The 21,188-nt window shown below is 46.7% G+C and overlaps 1 protein-coding gene across 4 annotated transcripts in view; it reads left to right on the forward strand.

Annotated features, from left to right (window-relative positions):
- HADHB (hydroxyacyl-CoA dehydrogenase trifunctional multienzyme complex subunit beta) overlaps positions 1 to 21,188 on the forward strand; it is a 148,556-nt gene that overhangs the window by 114,891 nt on the left and 12,477 nt on the right. For all 4 annotated transcript variants that reach the window (XM_030198642.1, XM_030198640.1, XM_030198641.1 and 1 more), the window contains one exon: positions 8,464 to 8,538. In XM_030198642.1, the coding sequence (XP_030054502.1) occupies positions 8,464 to 8,538 (75 nt within the window). The remainder of the gene's footprint in view (positions 1 to 8,463; positions 8,539 to 21,188) is intronic.

Here is a 21,188-nt window from a genome sequence, read left to right on the forward strand (position 1 = left end):
TTTCCATTCTTTTCCTAATAATACCTAATATATTTGCTTTCTTTGCTGTTGCAGCACACTGAGCAGAGGGTTACAAAGTATCAACAATGATGACTCCTAGATCCTTTTCCTGGTCGGTGACTCCTATCGTGGAACCTTTCATCACTTTGCACTTGCTCACATTAAAAATCATCTGCCATTTAGATGCCCAGTCTCCTAAGCTCATCTTGAAATTTATCACAATCCTCTTGCGATTTAACAACTTTGAATAACTTTGTGTTGTCAGCAAATTTAATTACCTCACTAGTTATTCCCATATCTATATTATTCATAAATATGTTAAAAAGCAGCAGTCCCAACACAAACCCCTTCGGAACCCCACTATCTACCCTTCTCCTTTGAGAATAGTGGCAATTTAACCCTAGTCTCTGTTTTCTATCATTTAACCAGTTTTTAATCAATAGAATACTACCTTCTATCCAATGACTTTCCAATTTCCTCTGGAGATTTTCATGAGGTACTTTGTCTACTGCCTTTTGAAAATCCAGATAGACAATATCGACTGGCTCACCTCAAGGAGGAACAAAGAGCAGAGGAGTGTTGGAAGAAACAGAGCAGCATCTCTTGGAGCCGTCAGCAACACATGTGGCCAGAGCGGGGAATGTTCAGGCAAATTGTTTGAACAGATACCCCCTTGACCCAAGGCAGTGCAGTCTAGCACAGGAAGTCTTTGCGACTATGGTCCAGCAGTAGAGGGGACACAAGTGATGGACCTCCATGGCAACAAGCAGCAATGTCAAGGTTCCCAAATTTTTCAGTCGAAGTAGGGAGCATCAATTGTCAGACATCAATATATTGACACACCTGTGGCTGCGGAAGGATATTCTTTGTGTTCCCACCATGGCCACTGCTCATCTGGGTCATTCAGAGGATAGACATCGAGGACCTGTTGTATTGGTGGTGCCAGATTAGTCAAGGAGGCCTTGGTTTGGAGATTTTGTGGCTACAAGTGGAAGAGCTCCTAGTGCTACTCACAGTGGAGGGCCTGCTGTGATGTGTATGCAGCCCAAATGGTATAGCAAGGTTTCAAATAAACATAAATGTATGGCACATGGCTTGGCTCTTGAGAGGTCGAGGCTGCAAAAGAGAAGTTATTCCAGCTGAGTCATAGGTCAAAGTGCAATAGTATGATCTAGCATATGGGAGAGTGTGGCGAAATTTTGAGGAGCGATGCAGTGATTAGCAAGTATTCTCCTTGAGGTCATCTGTTTTGGAGATTTTGGAGTGTCCCCTGGTCTTTGTACATTCAAAAAGTACAAAGACCAGGGGGCACTGAATGAAATTGCATGGCAATACTTTTAAAACAAATAGGAGGAAATATTTATTTCACTCAAAGAATAGTTAAGCTCTGGAACTCATTGCTGGAGGATGTGGTAACAGCAGTTAGCGTATCTGGATTTAAAAAAGGTTTGGACAAGTTCCTAGAAGAAAAGTCTGTTATTAAGATGGACATGGGGGAAGCCACTGCTTGCCCTGGGATTGGTAGCATGGAATGGTGCTACTAATTAGGTTTCTACCAGGTACTTGTGACCTGGATTGGCCACTGCTGGAAGCAGGATACTTGGCTAGTTGGACCATTAGTCTGACCCAGTATGGCTGTTCTTATGTTCTTACATGTTGGACAAGGGATTTGCCTTAGCTTCCCTAAGGATGCTGATAGTGGTCATCCCTTGCTATAGGAGCTTAGTTTGTGGTTGGTCCTTAGCATCTCACCCGGATGTTGTGCAGTTCCTGAGGGTGTTAAGCTCATGAAATCTCTGCTGTGCCCTGTTGTGCCTCCTTGAGATCTATACTTGATGCTATCACTGCTGGTCTAGGCAGGGGCGTATCTGTAATGTGGCCACAGGGGCCAGGGCCCCCGTAGATTTGGCCCTGGACCCCCCTACCAACGGCCCTCGCAACCCCCCCTCCCACCGCCAACCTGCCATCGCCTACCTTTGCTGGCGGAGGACCCTAACCCCCACCAGCCGAAGCCGTCGTCCTTCATTGTTTGATTCTTCTTTCTGAGTCTGACTCTGACCGCCTTCCCACCCGCACGAGAGCATGTTCCTCAGTCTTCTTTTTTCCGCGGCTCAAGACTGCTGTTTACGGTCGTTCTGTGCCTCAAGGAGACCCCTGGCACATTTTTTGCCGCTTTTTTCCTTTCAGAAGTGTTCGCTAGTTCATCCGATTCGTGTTCTTGTTTAAAAAAAAAAAAAAAAAACCTTTTTCCTCTATTCCATAGTTTTTTCCCGCTAAGTTTCCTTTCGTTCACGGAAGCGGCCTTTGTGGCCGCCCGTACGGGATTTTCCCTGTTTTGATGCTTTCTTTTTTGCACCATCGCGAATTTTGATTTCGCCGGCGTGATTTTTTCGCCCATGTCATCGAAGCCTGCCAGCGGTCCAACCGGGCGATTTCGCTCACTGACAGGCACGTTTCGTGTCTTCAGTGTCTGGGGGCTGGTCATCGTCCCCAAGCCTGCACTCTGTCTTCTGTTGAAGAAGAGGACCCAGGCAGCGAGATTGGCTCAGTAGAACTTTTTGTTCAGAGCCTCGTCCGGTACTTTGACGCCCGCGGTACCGAGGTCATCGGAGGTATCGATGTCGTTGGAGGGTACATCGTCATCAGGAGCGCAGGTGAGGGCTGTCCATTCCCCTGCTGGTAGCGGTGAGCCCTCGAATAGGTCTCCGCCTACCACGAGGGCTCCTGCGGTACAGGCCCCCCGGGATCGACCTGTTTCGGACCCAGCCCCGAGGAGCCGTTTGGATTCGACGTCCTCCTCTTCGGTTCCGGGAGGTACCGGTGACGTGCTTCGTGCGAAGGCAAAGAAGCATCATCATCGGTCGCCTTCCCGTCACAGTACCGAGAGCTCCGGGACGCCGACGGATTCGGCACCCGCTAAGCGTCGACGCCGGGAGGACCGCTCGCCCTCCATACAAGAGGTGTCGACGCGCTGTGCTCCGGACAGCCCAGTACCGCCTCCGCACCCCAGGCAGATTCTGAGCTTGTCGCCAGTACCAGCCCCACTGCCTCCCTTGACAACCACTCTGAACGAGAGCCTCCGGGCCATCCTTCCAGGGATCCTGGAAGAGCTGCTACGCCCGTCCGCTCTGGTGCCGGGGGTGCTTGCGCCGCCGGTGCCGTTGATAGAGGCGACGGCTGGCTCCTCGCCCGCGGTGAGGTCTCCAGTCCCGATACCACTTGTGGTGCCTGCATCGGCTGCCTTCCAGGCTGACTCCCCGACGACATCAATGGAGGGAGCTTCATCGCCGCCAATGCGGGAGTCTTCCTCTCAACGTACCCACCGTGGCCAGGTTTCCACGGAGTTGAGACAGGCCCGGCTTCGGACTGAAGTTCACAAACTGGTGTCCAATACCGATGGTGAGGCCTCGTGGGAAGCAGAGGAGGACACCGAGATATTTCTCTGATGAGGAGTCTTGCGGTCTCCCCTCTGATCCTATTCCCTCTCCTGAAAGGCAGCTTTCTCCTTCCGAGAGTCTGTCTTTCGCGGCCTTTGTCCGGGAAATGTCTACGGCCGTTCCCTTCCCTGTGGTTACGGAGGATGAGCCAAGGGCCGAAATGTTTGAGCTTTTGGACTATCCTTCGCCACCTAAGGAATCGTCCACTGTACCCATGCATCACGTCCCCAAACAGACATTGCTGGTGAACTGGGCGAAGCCGTTAACTAATCTCCACATTCCCAAGAAGATAGAATCCCAGTATCGGATCCATGGGGACCCAGAGTTAATGCGGACCCAGTTGCCTCATGACTCTGGTGTGGTGGATCTGGCCCTTAAGAAGGTCAAGAGTTCTAGGGAGTACGCTTCGGCGCCCCCGGGCTGTGACACCAGAACCTTGGATTCTTTTGGGCGAAAGGCCTACCATTCTGCAATGCTCATTTCCAAAATCCAGTCATACCAGCTCTATACGAACATTCATATGAGGAACAATGTGCGGCAGTTAGCGGACTTGGTCGATAAGCTCCCTTCTGAGCAGGCCAAGCCTTTTCAGCAGGTGGTCAGGCAGCTGAAGGCATGTCGTAAATTCCTGGCCCAGGGTGTTTACGATTCTTTTGATGTCGCGTCCAGGGCTGCTGCTCAAGGTGTGGTGATGCACAGACTCTCATGGCTGCGTGCCTCCAACCTGGAGAATCGAGTCCAGCAGTGGATTGCGGATGCTCCTTGCCGGGGGGATAATATTTTTGGGGAAAAGGTCGAACAGGTGGTAGAGCAACTCCACCAGTGGGACACCGCTTTCGACAAATTCTCCCACCAGACGCCTTCAGCATCTACCTCAACTGGTAGACGTTTTTATGGGGGAAGGAGGACTGTTCCCTATTCTGATAAGCGTAGGTACAATCCTCCCTCTCGCCAGCCTGCTGCTCAGGCCAAACCCCAGCGCGCTCGTTCTCGTCAACAGCGTGCGCCTCAACAGGCCCCAGGAGCTCCCCAGCAAAAGCAAGGGACAGGCTTTTGACTGGCTCCAGCAAAGCATAGCCGAACTCAAAGTGTCTGTGCCGAACGATCTGCCAGTCAGGGCGAGGTTGAAATTTTTTCAGCAAAGGTGGCCTCTCATAACCTCCGACCAGTGGGTTCTTCAAATTGTCTGGCTAGGATACTCCCTTAATTTGATCTCAAAATCTCCAAATTGTCCACCAGGAGCTCAATCCTTCAGCTTCCGCCACAAACAGGTACTTGCAGAGGAACTCTCCGCCCTTCTCAGCACCAATGCGGTCGAGCCCGTGCCACCAAGCAGGAAGGGTTGGGATTCTATTCCAGGTACTTCCTTGTGCTAAAGAAAACTGGGGGGATGCGTCCCATCCTAGACCTAAGGGCCCTGAACAAATACCTGCTCCGAGAAAAGTTCAGGATGTTTTCTTGGGCACCCTTCTTCCCATGATTCAGGCAAACGATTGGCTATGCTCTCTGGACTTAAAGGACGCTTAAACTCACATCCTGATACTGCCAGCTCACAGGCAGTATCTCCGATTCCGTCTGGGAACACGGCATTTTCAGTATTGTGTGCTACCCTTTGGTCTCACCTCCGCGCCCAGGGTGTTTACAAAATGCCTGGCTGCCGTAGCGGCATCTCTACGCAGACTGGGAGTGCACGTGTTCCCTTATCTCGACGATTGGCTGGTGAAGAACACCTCAGAGGCAGGAGCTCTACAGTCCATGCAGATGACTATTCGACTCCTGGAGCTGCTAGAGTTTGTGATCAATTATCCAAAGTCCCATCTTCTTCCAGTGAAGAAACTAGAATTCATAGGAGCTCTGCTGGACTCTGACAGCTCGTGTCTACTTCCCCGAAACGAGGGCCAACACTCTTCTGTCTCTCGTTTCCTGGGTGCGGGCATCGCAGCAGATCACATGGCCTCCTCAGTTCATGTGACTCCCATGGCCCGTCTCCATAGGAGATCAGCTCAATGGACCCTAGCTTCTCAGGACGTAGTCCTGCTGTCCACGAGTTTTCTCCAGTCCCTGCATTGGTGGACAATTCGGTGCAATTTGACTATGGGACGTCCCTTTCAAATTCCTCAGCCACAAAAGGTGCTGACTACGGATGCGTCTCTCCTGGGGTGGGGGGCTCATGATAATGGGCTCCACACCCAAGGGAGTTGGTCCCTCCAGGAACGAGGGTTGCAGATCAACCTCCTGGAGTTGAGAGTGGTCTGGAACGCTCTAAAGGCTTTCAGGGATTGGCTGTCCTAGCAAATTATTCAAATTCAGATAGATAGGTTGCCATGTATTACATCAACAAGCAGGGGAGCACCGGATCTCGCCCCCTGTGTCAGGAGGCCGTCAGAATGTGGCTTTGGGCTCGCCGTAACGGCATGTTTCTTCAGGCCACATATCTGGCAGGCGTAAACAACAGTCTGGCCAACAGGTTGAGCAGGATAATGCAACCTCACGAGTGGTCGCTCAATTCGAGAGTGGTACGCGAGATCTTCCAAGTGTGGGGCAGCCCCTTGGTAGATCTTTTTGCCACTCAGACCAATCACAAGGTCCCTCAGTTCTTTTCCAGACTTCAGGCCCACGGCAGGCTAGCGTCGGATGCCTTTCTCCTGAACTGGGGGGAAGGCCTCCTGTATGCTTATCCTCCCATACCTTTGGTGGGGAAGACTTTGCTGAAACTCAAGCAAGATCGCGGCACCATGATTCTGATCGCTCCTTTTTGGCCGCGTCAGATCTGGTTCCCTCTTCTTCTGGAGTTGTCCTCCGAAGAACCGTAGAGATTGGAGTGTTTTCAGACCCTCATTACTCAGAACGAGGGGGCGCGTCTGCATCCCAACCTCCAGTCTCTGGCTCTCACGGCCTGGATGTTGAGGGCGTAGATTTTGCCTCCTTGGGTCTCTCCCGTGTCTTTCTTGCTTCCAGAAAAGATTCCACTAAGAAGAGTTACTTTTTTCTATGGCGGAGGTTTTCCGTCTGGTGTGACAGCGAGGCCCTAGATCCTCGCTCTTGTCCTACACAGACCCTGCTTGAATACCTTCTGCACTTGTCCGAGTCTGGTCTTAAGACCAACTCTGTAAGGGTTCACCTTAGTGCGATTAGTGCGTATCATTACCGTGTAGAAGGTAAGCCGATCTCTGGACAGCCTTTAGTTGTTCGCTTCATGAGAGGTTTGCTTTTGTCGAAGCCCCCCCCCCCCCCCCCCATCAAACCTCCTACAGTGTCATGGGATCTCAACGTCGTTCTCACCCAGCTGATGAAACCTCCTTTTGAGCCACTGGACTCCTGCCATCTGAAGTACTTTGACCTGGAAGATCATTTTCTTGGTGGCAGTCACTTCAGCTCGCAGAGTCATTGAGCTTCAAGCCGTGGTAGCTCATGCTCCTTATACTAAATTTCATCATAACAGAGTAGTCCTCCGCAGTCACCCTAAGTTCTTGCCGAAGGTGGTGTCGGACTTCCATCAGAACCAGTCAATTGTCTTGCCAACATTCTTTCCCCGTCCTCATGCCCGCCCTGCTGAACATCAGTTGCATACATTGGACTGCAAGAGAGCATTGGCCTTTTATGTGGAGCAGACAGGCCCCACAGACAGTCCGCCCAAATGTTTGTTTCTTTCGATCCCAACAGAAGGGGAGTCGCTGTTGGGAAACGCACCATTTCCAGTTGGCTAGCAAATTGGGTGAGAGCATTTTCTTATTCTTCCGCAGGACATTTGCCGGGTGGCAACTTGGTCCTCTCTTCATTCCTTTATCAGGTATTACGGGTTGGATGTTCAGTCCCAGCAGGTCGCTTCTTTTGGGGCTTCTTTGTTGGTCCAGGGAATTTCCCACCCTTGGTGACTACTGCTTTTGGACTTCCCACTTGTCGGGAATGGTCTGGAGCAGACGATAAGGATGGAGAAATTAGACCTTAGCTGCTAATTTGCTTTCCTTGAGTCTCTTGGAGTGTGTCACCTCGGTAGGATGGTGGGGTGCCTGATGCTTTTGGTGTTGCAAGCAGCTACTGTGATGTTGCAGTCTCGTTTGTTTGGATATCTGGTGCTCTCTTCCGGGGGTTCCTGAAGAGAGTTTAGTTTTGTTTTCTGTTTTTTTTGTGATTCTTCTATGGTGCTTGGCTATTCGAAATACTGAGCAGGTCAGGGTTGCACAGCCCCCTTATACAGGTGTCACTACTCAATAATTCTTAGTCTCCCTCTGCTGGTAGGAGTGCATATTACCCATTCATCGGGAATGTTCTGGAGAGACTCAAGGGCAGCAAAGTAGCAGGTAAAATCTAATTTCTCCTTTTATAATAGCAGAATAAATAAAACTGTGTACATAACAATGCAAAATACATAAAAACATTAATCCTGTTTTAAAATATTGAGTGACCTGGTCATTTGTTAGTTTCTTTGTAGATCTTTACAGATTGGATGTACAGACCTCGCAGGATGTGTCCTTCAGGGATAGGATTTTAACCTTAGCCGTGACTGGTTCCTTTCTGGCAGGACAATAAGGAAGGAGCAATTAGGTCTTACCTGGTAATTTTCTTTCCAGACCAGTCCAGAACCTGCCCATTCGTAAGAAAGTATGGTGTTTGTGAAGTTACTGGGGTTTTATTGCAGTGATGAGCTTTGTCTGCTACAGTTTATCCTTGGTCACATTGGAATGTTATTGGTTTTTGGTTATTTCTGGTTACCAGGAAAATTGGGGAAGTAGTGACTTTTTCTGCTTTGTTATCAAAATACTGACTTGTGAGAGTCTGCATACAATACATATAAGATGATGTCATTAGTTTAGTGGTTCTCACTCTCCATGTGCTGTCAGACGACATACCTGTCTGGAACTAGTTTGGAGGGACTGCAGGAAAAAAGACCTAATTTTCCTTTAATGATGTAAACTGCATAGATTTGCCCCATATTTATGATCATAATGTGTTTATCTCTCCTCCCCCTACAACCCATTTCAACTTTATCTTGGTACTTGTACTTATTCTTGTTTCCTTTTCTCAGGGACAGATTTTGTCTAACCTAAAAGCTATGGGTTCTGACTGGTTTGCAGAAAATTACATGGGCAGAAAGACCAAGGTGAGCCCTTTCCTGTTGCCTTAATAATTGCTGTATAGTTTCCAGTTATGTCACTCAGCACATCAAGAGGTACAGAATGGCCAGACAATTTATAAGCTCTGTGCAATTGTAAGAGGGTTTGGTGCACAATTGCTATAGGTTATATGTTCTTGAGAAGCAGTTTTTATATTGCTAATATTTAAGGTGGAAAAGAAAAAAGTAGAATTCCTTTAACTGGAAGTTCCTTTTCACAAGTTTAATAGCCAAAATGAAAGTATTTCAAAGCAGACATGTCATCATTGGGTTTTGGAATTTCAGTGCTATTTGAGGTATAGGATATGTGAGAGAGTTTGATACTAGACTGCACTTATATAGGCAACTGAAAATGTGATCATTAATTTTATAGTACAAAATAGTTTGAGGGACAATAACTACAGGCTACAGCTGGTTTTATGTAAGAGCTTTTAATTATATAGACATTGTGGGTTAGAACTTTAACAAAAACTTTTAGCTAGCCACATTTTTGATCAAGTTGTCTATTCACCTCTGGTTCTTTTAATAGGGAGCCATTTGAAGCATTTTGCTTAATTTATATTTTCAATAGTAACTTTGGAGGCAATAGTGCACAGAGTCTGGTGTGTCTCAGTAGATTTCTCAGGTGCCTCATGATAAATGATATACTACTATGTGCCAAATTGTGGAATGTCTTATTACTCTTTTGAAATTTTCTTATTCTTTATTTCAGTTTGGTAAAGAACTGGGGTTGTAATTTTTATGCCATATCTTTCAAATATGAAATAAAATAAAAATAAATGTAAATGCCTTTTCATCCACCAGACCAATCCAGAATACATGGCTTGTACCTGTCAGCCAACAAATAAAGAAAGAGACTTAAGAACTGTGAGCTCTGCCTAATATGAGGCGCCATGCAGCATCAGATCTCCAGTATTTTCTGTCTCTAGCAGATGATGACAGGTATTACATACAACAGAGGGCTTGGTCTGCTGAAAAAGTTCTGGTTGTCAAACTGGTCACCCATTTGTATCAGGGTTGTTGGAAGGGATGCATGGTCCTTCCAAGGAAGAGATGTGCTTTGGTGGGGGGAATGCCTGTAGGAGTCCTGATCCCTCCCCTGCCCATGTAGATCACATTAGGTTTGGTTTTTTTCTCCTCCCCCCCCCCCCCTCCTCCGAATAGGTAGGTATATATTTTTTAAAAGCCCTCTTAGTGGTTAACAGTTACCAAGACTTATGTAAGCACCAGAAACCCAGAAAATCAGTGGCAGGAGGAAGCTCTGTAGACTGCTTGTTCTGTCTTAACATTGCTGGGCAGTCCGCACTGGAAGCAGCCACGGATAGCAGAACCCTGGGGTATAGAAGTATACTAGGTCAGCACTAGGGGCAGTGCAAATACAAGAAAGAAGCTAGAAGCGCTGATGTTGGAGGGAAAGGTTCACAGAATGATGTTTTTGCTTCTTTGCTCTCTCCCTTTGCAGCTCGGAGAGGGAATAGATGGTTTATACAGTAGTGGTTGGGCCTGAGCAATTTTGGGTGGGCCTGAACCCAAAGTGGGTGGGCACAAAATTTCTCTCTACCCCCCCCCCCCCCCCCCCCCCCAGCAGCAAAATGTAGTCACACTCAGATGCATTTGTCACACAGGGTAAAGTGCTGCTTTTCAGTGCATCAGATTTCAGACAATTTATTTAATAGCCTAATCCTTTTCAGTGAGCTTTCAGAGGCCAAAACCTCCTGCCTCAGGTCAGTATAATGCTGTTACGGTATCCTCTCCTGACCTAAGGAAGGAAGTATTGGTCTCTGAAACTTTATTAACACCATATTACTTTATCCTAAATTAAAAATAAAATTATTTTCTTTACCTTTGTTGTATGGCCATTTACTTTTTCTCATTGTGTCTCTAGATTCTGCTTTCCTTCGTTTTCGCTTAACTCTTCTGCCAGGGTTTCCTGGCCATTTGTCATTTTTCTCTCCTTTTCCTTTGCTTTCTTCAATATTTTTCTGCCTCTCTCTGTGTCCAGATTTAATTCATTCTTACTATCCATTCTTTAATTTCCTTCATCTACTTATGGCTTTTCATCTTTTTCTCACCCTTGTTCTCCCCATGCCCCTTCCTCTTATTCTCCAATCTTTCACTACTCCCCCTTTCCATGCAGCAGCTCTCCTCTTTCTCTCCCCATCCTTCCAGTGTCTCCCCTCTCTCTCCCCATCCTTCCAATAGTCTCCCCTCTTTCTTTCTGCATCCTTCCATCCAGTGTCACCTCTTTCTCCCTACCCTTCCATCCAGCGACTTCCCTCTTTCTCTCCCCATCCTTCCACCCATCTACCTTCTCTCCTGATCCTTCCATCTAATGTCTCTCTCCCTCCTTCTAACCAGTGTCTATCTCTCTACCCTTTTCTGTTTAGTGTCCCTTCTCTCTCCACATCCTTCCAGTCTCTCCCCTTTTTCTTTGCATCCTTTCATCCATCTCCCCTCTTTCTCTGCCATCCTCCCATCTGTTTTCCCTCTTTCTCTCCCCATCCTTCCGTTTTCCCTCTTTCTCTGCCATCCTCCCATCTGTTTTCCCTCTTTCTCTCCCCATCCTTCCATTTTCCCCTCTTTCTCCCCATCCTGCCATCCATTTTCCCTCTCCCATTCAGGCCCACCAGCCCCAGCTCCCATTGCCGGCCACTGCTGCTTTTCCTGATGAGCAGCAGGGCTGGTGCTACAAAAAGAAGAAGCGCTCAGCTGACTGAGCTGAGCGCCAACGCTAACCCGACGAGAAAAAATGTTTTAAAAAAAACGCGGCACTGCAGGCAGCCTCGAAGCATTGGCTGCTGGCTCTGCAGGCTCCTTCCGTCTCTTACATCACTGCCCCTGCTTCGCTACAGGGGCAATGATGTAAGAGACGGGAGGAGCCTGCAGAGCCAGCAGCCAATGCTTCGAGGCTGCCTGCAGTGCCGCATTTTTTTAAAAACATTTTTTCTTGTCCTTAGCGACGCGTTGGCGCTCAGCTCAGTCAGCTGAGCGCTTCTTCTTTTTGTAGCGCCGGCCCTGCTGCTCATCAGGAAAAGCAGCAGTGGCCGGCAATGGGAGCTGGCGCTGGGCGGGCCTGGGCTGAAATTGGGTGGGCCTGGGCCCACCCAGGCCCACCCGTAGCTATGCCCCTGGCCTGAGGCAGGTGCAGTTGGAAAGTTCAACGGTCTCATGGAGGCACCTTCAGAGTGCACCAAGCATTGTTGCTGGTGGTGTTGGAAGTACAGAAACAGCATAGGTACCTGCAGTGCTTGCTGGGGAGGAGAGCTTGGTTCTTGCAAACACCTGAGGTTGCAACCCCACAGTCCTAAGTATTTCTGAGACCTTGGTCCATAGCCAGGGACTGTAGAAGATCCTATCTTCAGAATATGCAAGCCCACTGAGGCCTTCCTATAACACCAGGAATTCAGGCTGCTATTGTGATGGAGTGGGAAGCTCCACAGAATGGTCTTGGGGTTGGAAAAGCAATGGGTCAGTTGTACCAGGAGAAAAAAAGAGAAGCTGAACTGCACATAGTGGATGCCTTAGTGATTAGAGCTTACTAAGAAGATGACCAACCATCATGATTGAGGGCTGTATGGTGTTAAAAGTACATATAGGAGTTCAAGCTCATTGCTTAAGCAGCCTTTTTAAAGTATTAACTTTTGCCTTTTAGGTGGAAGTCTGTAGTGTCTGTATGTACAGAACATGTTTTTGTTGGGTACAATGCATGGAGGATGGCTCAGACCGTGTTAGTTGGCTAAACGTATTCTGTGCAGGAGTAGACTTGTGCTTCATCTCTTTGTTCCCTGGGCCTCCTTAACCTCAGCCTGGCCCTGTTTTTTAAACTCTCAGGTATTAACTCTGCCCCTCCCGGCTCACTTCCTCCCAGGGGGGATCAGTTTTCTTAAGGTGGCCCAGGCTTGTTAGAGAGGGACTTTTCTTAAGGGTATGGGGCAGTGTTCTATAAACCCCGTCACAAGGGACCTTGTCAAAAGTTTCTAGGGTTCACTGTTCTTGGGCAGTATTACCAGCTCGATGCCCTGCCATGTGATATGACCACTGCCCCTTTATCCTTCTCCAAGGTGATGGTGGTAGAGGCCTCAATTCTCCGCAAAGAAGGAATTCAAGTTCAATAATTGGACAGTAGGGTACTCAGGGCAAGGGTGGTTAACTTTGAGAAGAGGAAGTTGGAGCCTTCTCAGTATAGGTACATTTCATTAGCTAAGCAGCGGTCTTCACTAATTTTTAAGTCAGGGCCATTTTGGGCCCAAAAGGGCTAAAGGAGAGCCAACAGACATTACTATGTGGGGCCACAACATCAACCAATATGTGTTTGACACCCATCCCCACCAGAACACACATGTAGAACACCAACAGCCCCTCTTCAAATACAGAATAAATGACCACAAACTGTAGGCAAAAAATAAACGGAAACCCTAAGATGCCAAACTCATCATGCAGTGCAGCACCAGAGAAATAGAAAGGCATGCATTTCTTCCTGTACAGTGCAAAGTGTAAAGACAGCAGATGTAAATTCTCAAAACTGACTTAGTTAAAAATAAAATCATACTTTTGTTGTCTGGTGATTTTATTTTTATAATCATCTTGTTCCTAGTCTCTGGTTATGCTTACCTCTGTCTGTGCTCTTAACTCTATTTTCAGGACCTTCGGTCCATTTGTTATTTCTTTTCTGTCTTTCACTTTCTGCCCTACGTCCATCTTTGCCACTGATTTTTTTTTTTTTTTTTTTTTAATGGTCAGCTTTCTTCCATTTTCTGTCTTCTCAAATCTCTCTCTTCCTATCCCCTCCATTTATCAATGTGCACCATCTCCTCCCTCTCTCTTTCTTTCCCCTCATACCCTCCACAGTCCAGAACCTCTCACTCTAATCCTCCCTCCCAGATCTGGCATCTCTATGCCTCTCTTTTGCCTGTTGAGTTGGGTCAGGTCTTTCTTTTCCCCGCCCTCCACACTCTCTCCCCTTTTGCGGGTCTATCATCTCTCCCTTCCTACCTTTTTCTCACCCGTTCCTCTTACAAATTGCTTATCTTGCTGGCAGTGATTCAGTTAAGCTATCTCCGGCCAGCCCTGGAGACCATCTCTCTGCACACCCCTCCCACACATCAACAGGAAGTTGCAGCAGAGGAAAGGTCGCTGGGGCTGGCTGGAGGTAGCTTAACTGAATTGCTGCCATGAAGTCACGCAGTTTCTGAGCATCTGGTGAGAGGAAGATAAGCAGGGAGGGGATTCTGGACCTACAAAGGGGAAGAGAACTGTCGGGGAGAAAGAGAGAAGCCTGACTGACAGAAGAGAGGCGGAGAGATTCCATACTGTGGGTTTGGGTGGGGGGAGTAGGGAGAAATGGTGGTCTTGTAGGAGGGGGAGAAGAGAAGGCCAATATTAGGAGCAAGCAGTTATGGCCATGTTCCTCAATGCAAGGCTCCCGTCTCTTAAAAAGAAAAAAATAGATGGCAAAAGCCACCCCTGAAGGCCACCATTGTCCCTGACCTAGAGGGTCAGTATGTTTCTGCCCAAACAAAGGATTCCAAAGCTCCAGGAGCAAATTCAAGCTATTGAAACAAGGAAGGTGCCTCATGTTTGGGATTATTTTATTTATTTTTATTTATTTGATACATTTGTATCCTACGTTTTCCCACTTATTAGAAGGCTTAAAGTGGCTTACATAGTTCCGGAGAGGTGGTTAGACTCCGGTGTGAATAAATACAGTATAGGGGCACTATTACAGTAAAGAAGCATCGGTAAATAGGTTGGGGTGATTGAAACAAAATGTTAGGGTGTGATCATGTGTCAGGGTTGAAAACTGTCCGTTGCCTGATTAAAATGCCATATTTCTATATTTCTATATTTGGTGTTTGTCAGATACTGTGGGGTATGCCTTCTTGAACAGGTGAGTTTTTAGGTTTTTTCGGAATTCTAGATGATTATTTGTAGATTTCAGGCATTTTGGTAGAGAATTCCAGAGCTGTGTGCATATGTAAGAGAAACTTGACGCGTATATTGATTTATACTTCAGGCTTTTACAACTTACAACTTGGGAAGTGAAAAGTTAAGTACGTTCTGGCTGATTCAGTTGTGTTTCTAATTGGTAAGTCGATTAGTTCAGCTCGGAGCTAGACCATGTATTATTCTGTGAACAAAGGTACAGATCTTGAAAGCGATACGTTCCTTGATTGGTAGCCAGTGTAGCTTTTCCCGGAAGGGTTTTGCGCTTTCAAATTTAGATTTTCCATAGATAAACCTGGCTGCCGTATTCTGAGCAGTCTGTAGTTTCCTTAGGATTTGTTCCCTGCAACCCACATATACTCCCATTGCAGTAATCGACATGTGTTAATACCATTGTTTGAATCATGTTGCGAAAAGTTTCCCTCGGAAAGAATTGTTTTACCCGTTTGAGTTTCCACATTGTGTGGAACATTTTCTTTGTAATGGCTGTGGCTTGGTTCTTTAGCATTAGGTTACTGTCAATAATAATGCCGAGGATTTTCAGGTTATCTGAGGTTGGAAGAGTGTGTTCCGCGATATATATGGCTGTGGGATAGTTTGTAAAATGTTGAGATGAAAGAATAAGGCAGTGTGTTTTTTCTTTGAGTTTTAGTTTGAATGTCATAGGCCAGGTATCCATTAGGCTTAAGCTGTTTTTTATTATTTTGGTGATTTCTGAAAGGTTTGACTTGAAAGGTATGTATATTGTGACATCATCCGCGTACAGAGGATAAGGCCTTGATTGAAAAGATACTTGGCTAAGGGGGTCATCATTGGGTTGAAAGGGATGGGTGACAATATAACAGTCATAATTAATAGGCAATATTTACAAAAATACTTAGCCTATTAATTATGACTGTTATATTGTCATTTTTCATAGCAATCATTGTTTGACCCCTGACGTAGACGCCTGTGTGCGTCGAAACACGGCCCGTGTCGGGTCTCCTGTTTTTATATAATAAAGCACGTTGGATTCATATCCCCGTTGGTGGTTCGTCTTCTGTGAGCCTCTACTTTTTCCTGTTGTGTTGAGATTATGGCCCAGGCATATAAAAAAAAAAAAAAACATGTTGCAACCTGGTTTAAAGAGCTCAAAAAAGAGATGTGTGCCATGAGGCAAGGTGTACAGGCAGCTTTGGCAGGTTTTCACTTGAAAGTGGGAGAATTGGGGGCGCATCATCAGCCATGCGGAAGAGACAGTGTTGGTGCTTTCTTTGGATTTACTGCAGTTAAAGAAGATTTGAAACGCGAGACGGATTCATTACAGGAGATGTGGGATCAGATTGAATATTTGGACAATCGATCCCGTTGATGCAACATTCGGTTCAAAGGGATTCCGGAGTCAGATGTGTTTAAAAATATAAAAGCAGTGGTGGTGGTGATCTGCAAGACCTTGCTGAGGGGAGATCAGGAATTGCCCCACTTGGACTTTCAGGTGGCTCGGGCTCACAGGGGCCAGGGTCAGCCAAGAGACGATATCCCACGTGATATTGTGGCCTGCTTTACAGATTTTGTTACTAAAGAGAAAATTTTGTGGAAAGTCCGCCAACAGAGAGAGGTGGACTGGAAAGACCTTAATATGTTTTTTCAAGATTTGGCATGGTCTACTTTGCAGAAGCGACACTCGTTCAGGGAAGTGACTTTATAATCTCCATATCGGTGAATATAAATATCGATGAATGTTTCCCTTTTCTTTATGGATTACTGTCAACAGTAAATCACGCAAAGTGAAAACAGCAGTGGAAACATGGGGAGCCTTGCGGGACTTTTGTGTACCAATCTCCAGCCTTTACCAGCATCTCCAAGGTCTCGTATGCGGAGATAATGATTCAGCCTGGTAACAGGTGGTGAACACCCACGAAAAAGGGCAAAAATCGGCCAGCCGAAGACTGGCATCTTTGAATTTGTGGATTTAATGACTATTTTGCCTTCTTCATATCACACAGTCCTTTTTTTTTTTTTTTTTTTGCAAACAGGCTTACTAAGATGATACCAAAAGTTTTTGAATGTTGTGATTAGTTGGGTTGCTGGGTCAGGGGGTGAGATTTGATATTGGTGGTTTCGGGATTGGGTTGGATGAGAGTGGTGAGTCTGGGGGGCCTACCTTGCAGAACTGGAGAAGGTAGATGGGTGTAAACAGCACTCCCATCATGATATTACTTTCTCAATGGAGGGGCTGATCGATGGTGGTGGTGATCAGCCTGATAGGATGGGGATGGGAGAGGGTGAGGTGGGGGAGGGTATGAAGAACTTATTCAATGCTCCATCTGCTCAAAGTAGCAACCAGTCACAGATAACAGTGGGTTCTTGGACTGTTAATGGCCTTAACAGTGCTGGAAAGAGGAGTAGGGTTTTTAAGGAGTTGGAGAGACTTCAATGGAATGTTTTTTTGTTTGTTTTTTTTGCAAGAAACGCATCTTTGGATGTACGATTCCCATTTGTTGCAACGTCGACAGTATGGAACAGTATTGGTCCATAAAGACAAAGGTGGTATGAACATGAGTGGTATTGTGATTTTGACGGAGCTTTCTTTTTGATATAAAGAACCAGTATAAGCACCCACTGGGTCGCTGTTTGGCAATTCAGGGATATCTTCAGGGGCGCTTAATTACATTAGTTAATATTTACTCACCTAATTCTTATCAAGCCCAATTTTTTACAGGTCTTTGGACCTCTTTGGGGGACTTTGTGAAGGGTGCTCTAATCATGTTGGTGGGGGGGGGGGGGGGGGGGGCAAATTTTAATGTTGCTCCAGATTAGAGGTTGGATCATTCAAGGGGAGGAGGAAATTATTACCATCCTCATCGCAAGGCCTTATTAAAACTGATGAGGTCCTGAAAGTTAGTGGATAGTTGGAGGGTATTACATGCATCCAAACGGTATTTTACATTTTATTCTCATGCTAATGATTCCTACACCCGGTTGGATTCACACTTGGTGCATCAGAATATGTGGAGTAACATTCAGGAGGCGGGAATGGGGAACATTTATATTTCAGATCATACCCCTGTTTGGGTCTGGTTTTTTTTTTTTTTTGTTTGTTTGTTTTGGGGGCTCTAGGGGTAAGGGATTTTGGTGTCTTAATGATAAGCACATCTATATCCTGCTTTCTAGAACTTGATGCTGGAGAGGTGAATAATGGGATTTTTTTGTACTCTGTCACAATGGTGGTCCAAGGGATGCTTATTAAATGGGGGGCTCGGAGGAAATGGAAACAGGCCGCATTTGCTTTACAGATACACGAAAGGCTTTTGGCAGTTGAGAAGCAGCATAAACGGACATGTGGTCCTAAGCTCCTGGGGGAGTTACGTATTCAGCGAGGAGAGTTGGGGAAGATACAAATTGTGGAAGTAGAGTTTGAAGCAGAAGTTTCGTCTCCAACATTTTGAATATATAACAAAGCAGGGTTTCTCCGGGGTCGTCAAGTAGCACAGGGAGTGCAGCGAATATGGGGGATGAGAGGGGCAATATTTTTTTTTTTACAGATGATGAGGATTCAATCGAGATTTTGAGAATATTATGAACACCTTTATGCACAACTGGATGAGATCTCCCCTGGTCTTATTAGATTCCTATCTTCAGTCTCTTTCCATCCATTGTTTGACACCTTCACAGAGAGCTCAATTAGATGAATCTGTTACACTTGAGGAAATATTAGGGGGGATAAGCTATCTTACATCTGGTAAGTTGCCTGAGTTGCACTTTTGAGCTCCTTTTATAAAACTTTTGCGGGTGAGGTAGGTCCTCTTTTAGAGAGGGTGGGGAAGGGCAGTGTTGGATGGTTGTTCTCTCCTTCCTTCTATGTGAGAGGCAGGAATTTCGATATAGTTGAATTGGGGAATGACTCCACCAACTGTGAATCTTATAGGCCCATTTCACTTTTAAATTTAGATGTTAAACTCCTAGCAAAAATTTTGGCGGATAGATTGGCACAGGTTTTCCCAGGCCTGGTTCATGCTGACCAGTCAGGTTTTGTTCAAAAGTGCCAGGTAGGAGACAACTAGTGGAACCCAGCCTTTTTCCTCAACAATGAAACGGGCCCTAGAAAGGCTCTCTTGTAAGCAATTTTTTTGTCTCTCCCCTGCCCTCCCCCCCCCCCCCCATGTCCAGCGATTCTTCCCTCCCCTCCATGTCCAGCAATTCTCCTCTTCCCTGCCCTCCCATCCATGTCCATCGATTCTGCCCTGCCCTCCCCTCGATGTGCCGCGATTCTCTCTTCCTTTGTACCTCATCGTTTTCTGGCTGGCTTCCCTTCTGTTGGTAACATCCTGACGTCAGCTCGCCTCCAGCGTTCCCTTCCCTCTCACTGTTCCGCCCTCTGATGTCATTATGTTTTGATGCGAGGGCGGGGCAGTGGGGGAATGGAATGCTGGAGGCTTGCTGACATCATGAGATGTTACGAACCCAGGCAGCCAGACAGCGATGGAACGTTGGAGGTGCAAATTATTATATAGGATGTGCACATGATCCTCCATTTGATGTGGCAAGCCCAGCAGGCTCAGGACAAGATTGTCTTGTTGAATTTGGACCCTGAGAAGGCATTCGATAAGATGTGCTGGGCATTCTTATGAGCAGTGATGGACAGAGTTGGTTTTGCTCCTAGTTTTTGTTCCTAGGTTCGAGCCTTCTACAAGGTATCAATGGCCAGGGTTAAGGTTAATGGGTCTTATTCCACTGTTTTTCTGGTGTGGCGAGGTATATGTTAGGGATGTGTCCGCTACTTTTTGCGTTGTCAATAGAGCCATTGGCCATTCGTATTCAGGAAAATTCTGATGTGAAGGGTATCCAAATAGGACCCTGTGAACATAAGTTGGCACTTTTTGGTGATGATCTTTTATTAAATATACGCGATCCTTTATTAACATTGCCGATGGTTCTGGCGGATGTGGCTGGGTTTAAGGTCAATATGGGGAAATCAGAAATTTTGGCATTACCAGGTTGCTGAGGGATGAGGTGCTTCTACAGCAGAATTTTCAGTTTTGGGTGGTCTGCTCGGCTATTCGTTACTGGGGTTGATGCTCCCTCGAGATTTGACTCAACGTTTTTCAGTGAATTATTCAAAACTACTACGACAGGTTCGGGGTGATTTGAGTCGCTGGAAAGGGCTGTGGTTATTATGGTGGTGTGTATTTCTGTGTTAAAAATTAATATTTTACCCCAGTTATTTTTATTTCAAACTTTGCCTATTCCAATCCCATGTGTGTTCTTGCAATACTTGAAGCGTGATTATTTTTTCCTTTATTTGGGGAGGGGAAACATCCTCGATTTGCTCGTAACATCTTTTGGAGCAGACTAGCACAGGGAGGTAGGACAGTGCCTAACATACATTAGTATTATTGGGTGGGGGGGCACAACTTCATATTTTGTTAGATTGAGAGCTTGGGGAGGATAAATTAGCCAATCTTGTTAAGCGATCCTTTTGTCCCAAAATACCTTTGAAGCATATTTTGTGGTTCTCTTCTTCTATACTGGAGAGGCAGGCCATGCTGCAAAGTCCTTTTGGGTATTTGGGGTGAGGGGAGGCTCAGAGACGCTGGGGGAGTGGAGGGAAGGTCTCCACCTTGGCACCAATTTGTTGGGGGAGAGCAGACAAGTGGAGTGTTTCAGCGATGCAGGCAGGAATGGTGAGATTCCGGGATGTGCTGGAAAGGAGAACAGTAGTGGTGGATGAAGGGGACTGGAACTGGGGGCTGAAAAGGAGAGGGTATTTGGGATAAGGGGGCTAGTGCTGGAACTGTGGGCTGAAACGAGGCAGGAGCTGAAACTGGGGGCTTTAAAGGGGACAGGGAGTACTGGCTGGGGCTGAAGCTCAGGACTGGTTAGAGAAAAGGGCTGGGGTTGAAACTAGGGGCTGAAAAGGGGACAGGGAGAAGTGGCTGGGGGCTGAAGCTCAGGACTGATGGGAGAAAAGGGCTGGGGACTGGTGGGATAGTGGGGCTGAAAAGGGGGGCAGGTGGGAGATGTGGGCTGAGGCTGGAACTAGGGGCAGGTGGAACTGGGGGCTGAAAAGAGGGGGCAGAGAGAGAGGGGACAGACCCTGGATGGAAGTGGGGAGCGTGAGGGAGGGCAGACCCTGGATGGATGGGAGAGGGAGGGCAGACGGATTGAAGGGGCAGAGAGAAAGGGCAGATGGTGGGTGGAAGGGGGAGAGAGAAAGAGGGCAGACTGGGGCAAATGGTGGATGGAAGCGGCAGAGATAGAGGGTAGATGTGGATGGAAGGGAGAGAGAGAGAGAGAGAGGGTAGATCTTGATGGAAAGAGGAGAGAGAGATGGCAGACTGGGGCAGATGTGGATGGAAGGGGTAGAGAGAGAGGGCAGACAGTGGATGGAAGGGACATTAGAGAGTGCAGACACTGGATGGCAGAGAGAGAGCGAAGACAGATCCTGGATGGAAGGAAGACAGTGAAAAGAAGATGAGGAAAGCAGAAACCAGAGACAACAAACTGTAAATATATATTTTTATTATTTTGCTTTAGGATATAGTATTGTAGCTGTGTTAATAAATGTTTATAAATAGAACATGTAAATAAGGTAATGTTTTTATTGGACTAATTTTAATACATTTTGACTTAACTTTTAGAGAACAAAACCCCCTTCCTCAGGTCAGGATAGGATACTGTAACAGCACTATACTGTACTGACCTGAGGAGGGAGA

Source organism: Microcaecilia unicolor, chromosome 3 (assembly GCF_901765095.1).
Source record: "Microcaecilia unicolor chromosome 3, aMicUni1.1, whole genome shotgun sequence".
In the NCBI taxonomy this organism is placed as follows: Eukaryota; Metazoa; Chordata; class Amphibia; order Gymnophiona; family Siphonopidae; genus Microcaecilia; species Microcaecilia unicolor.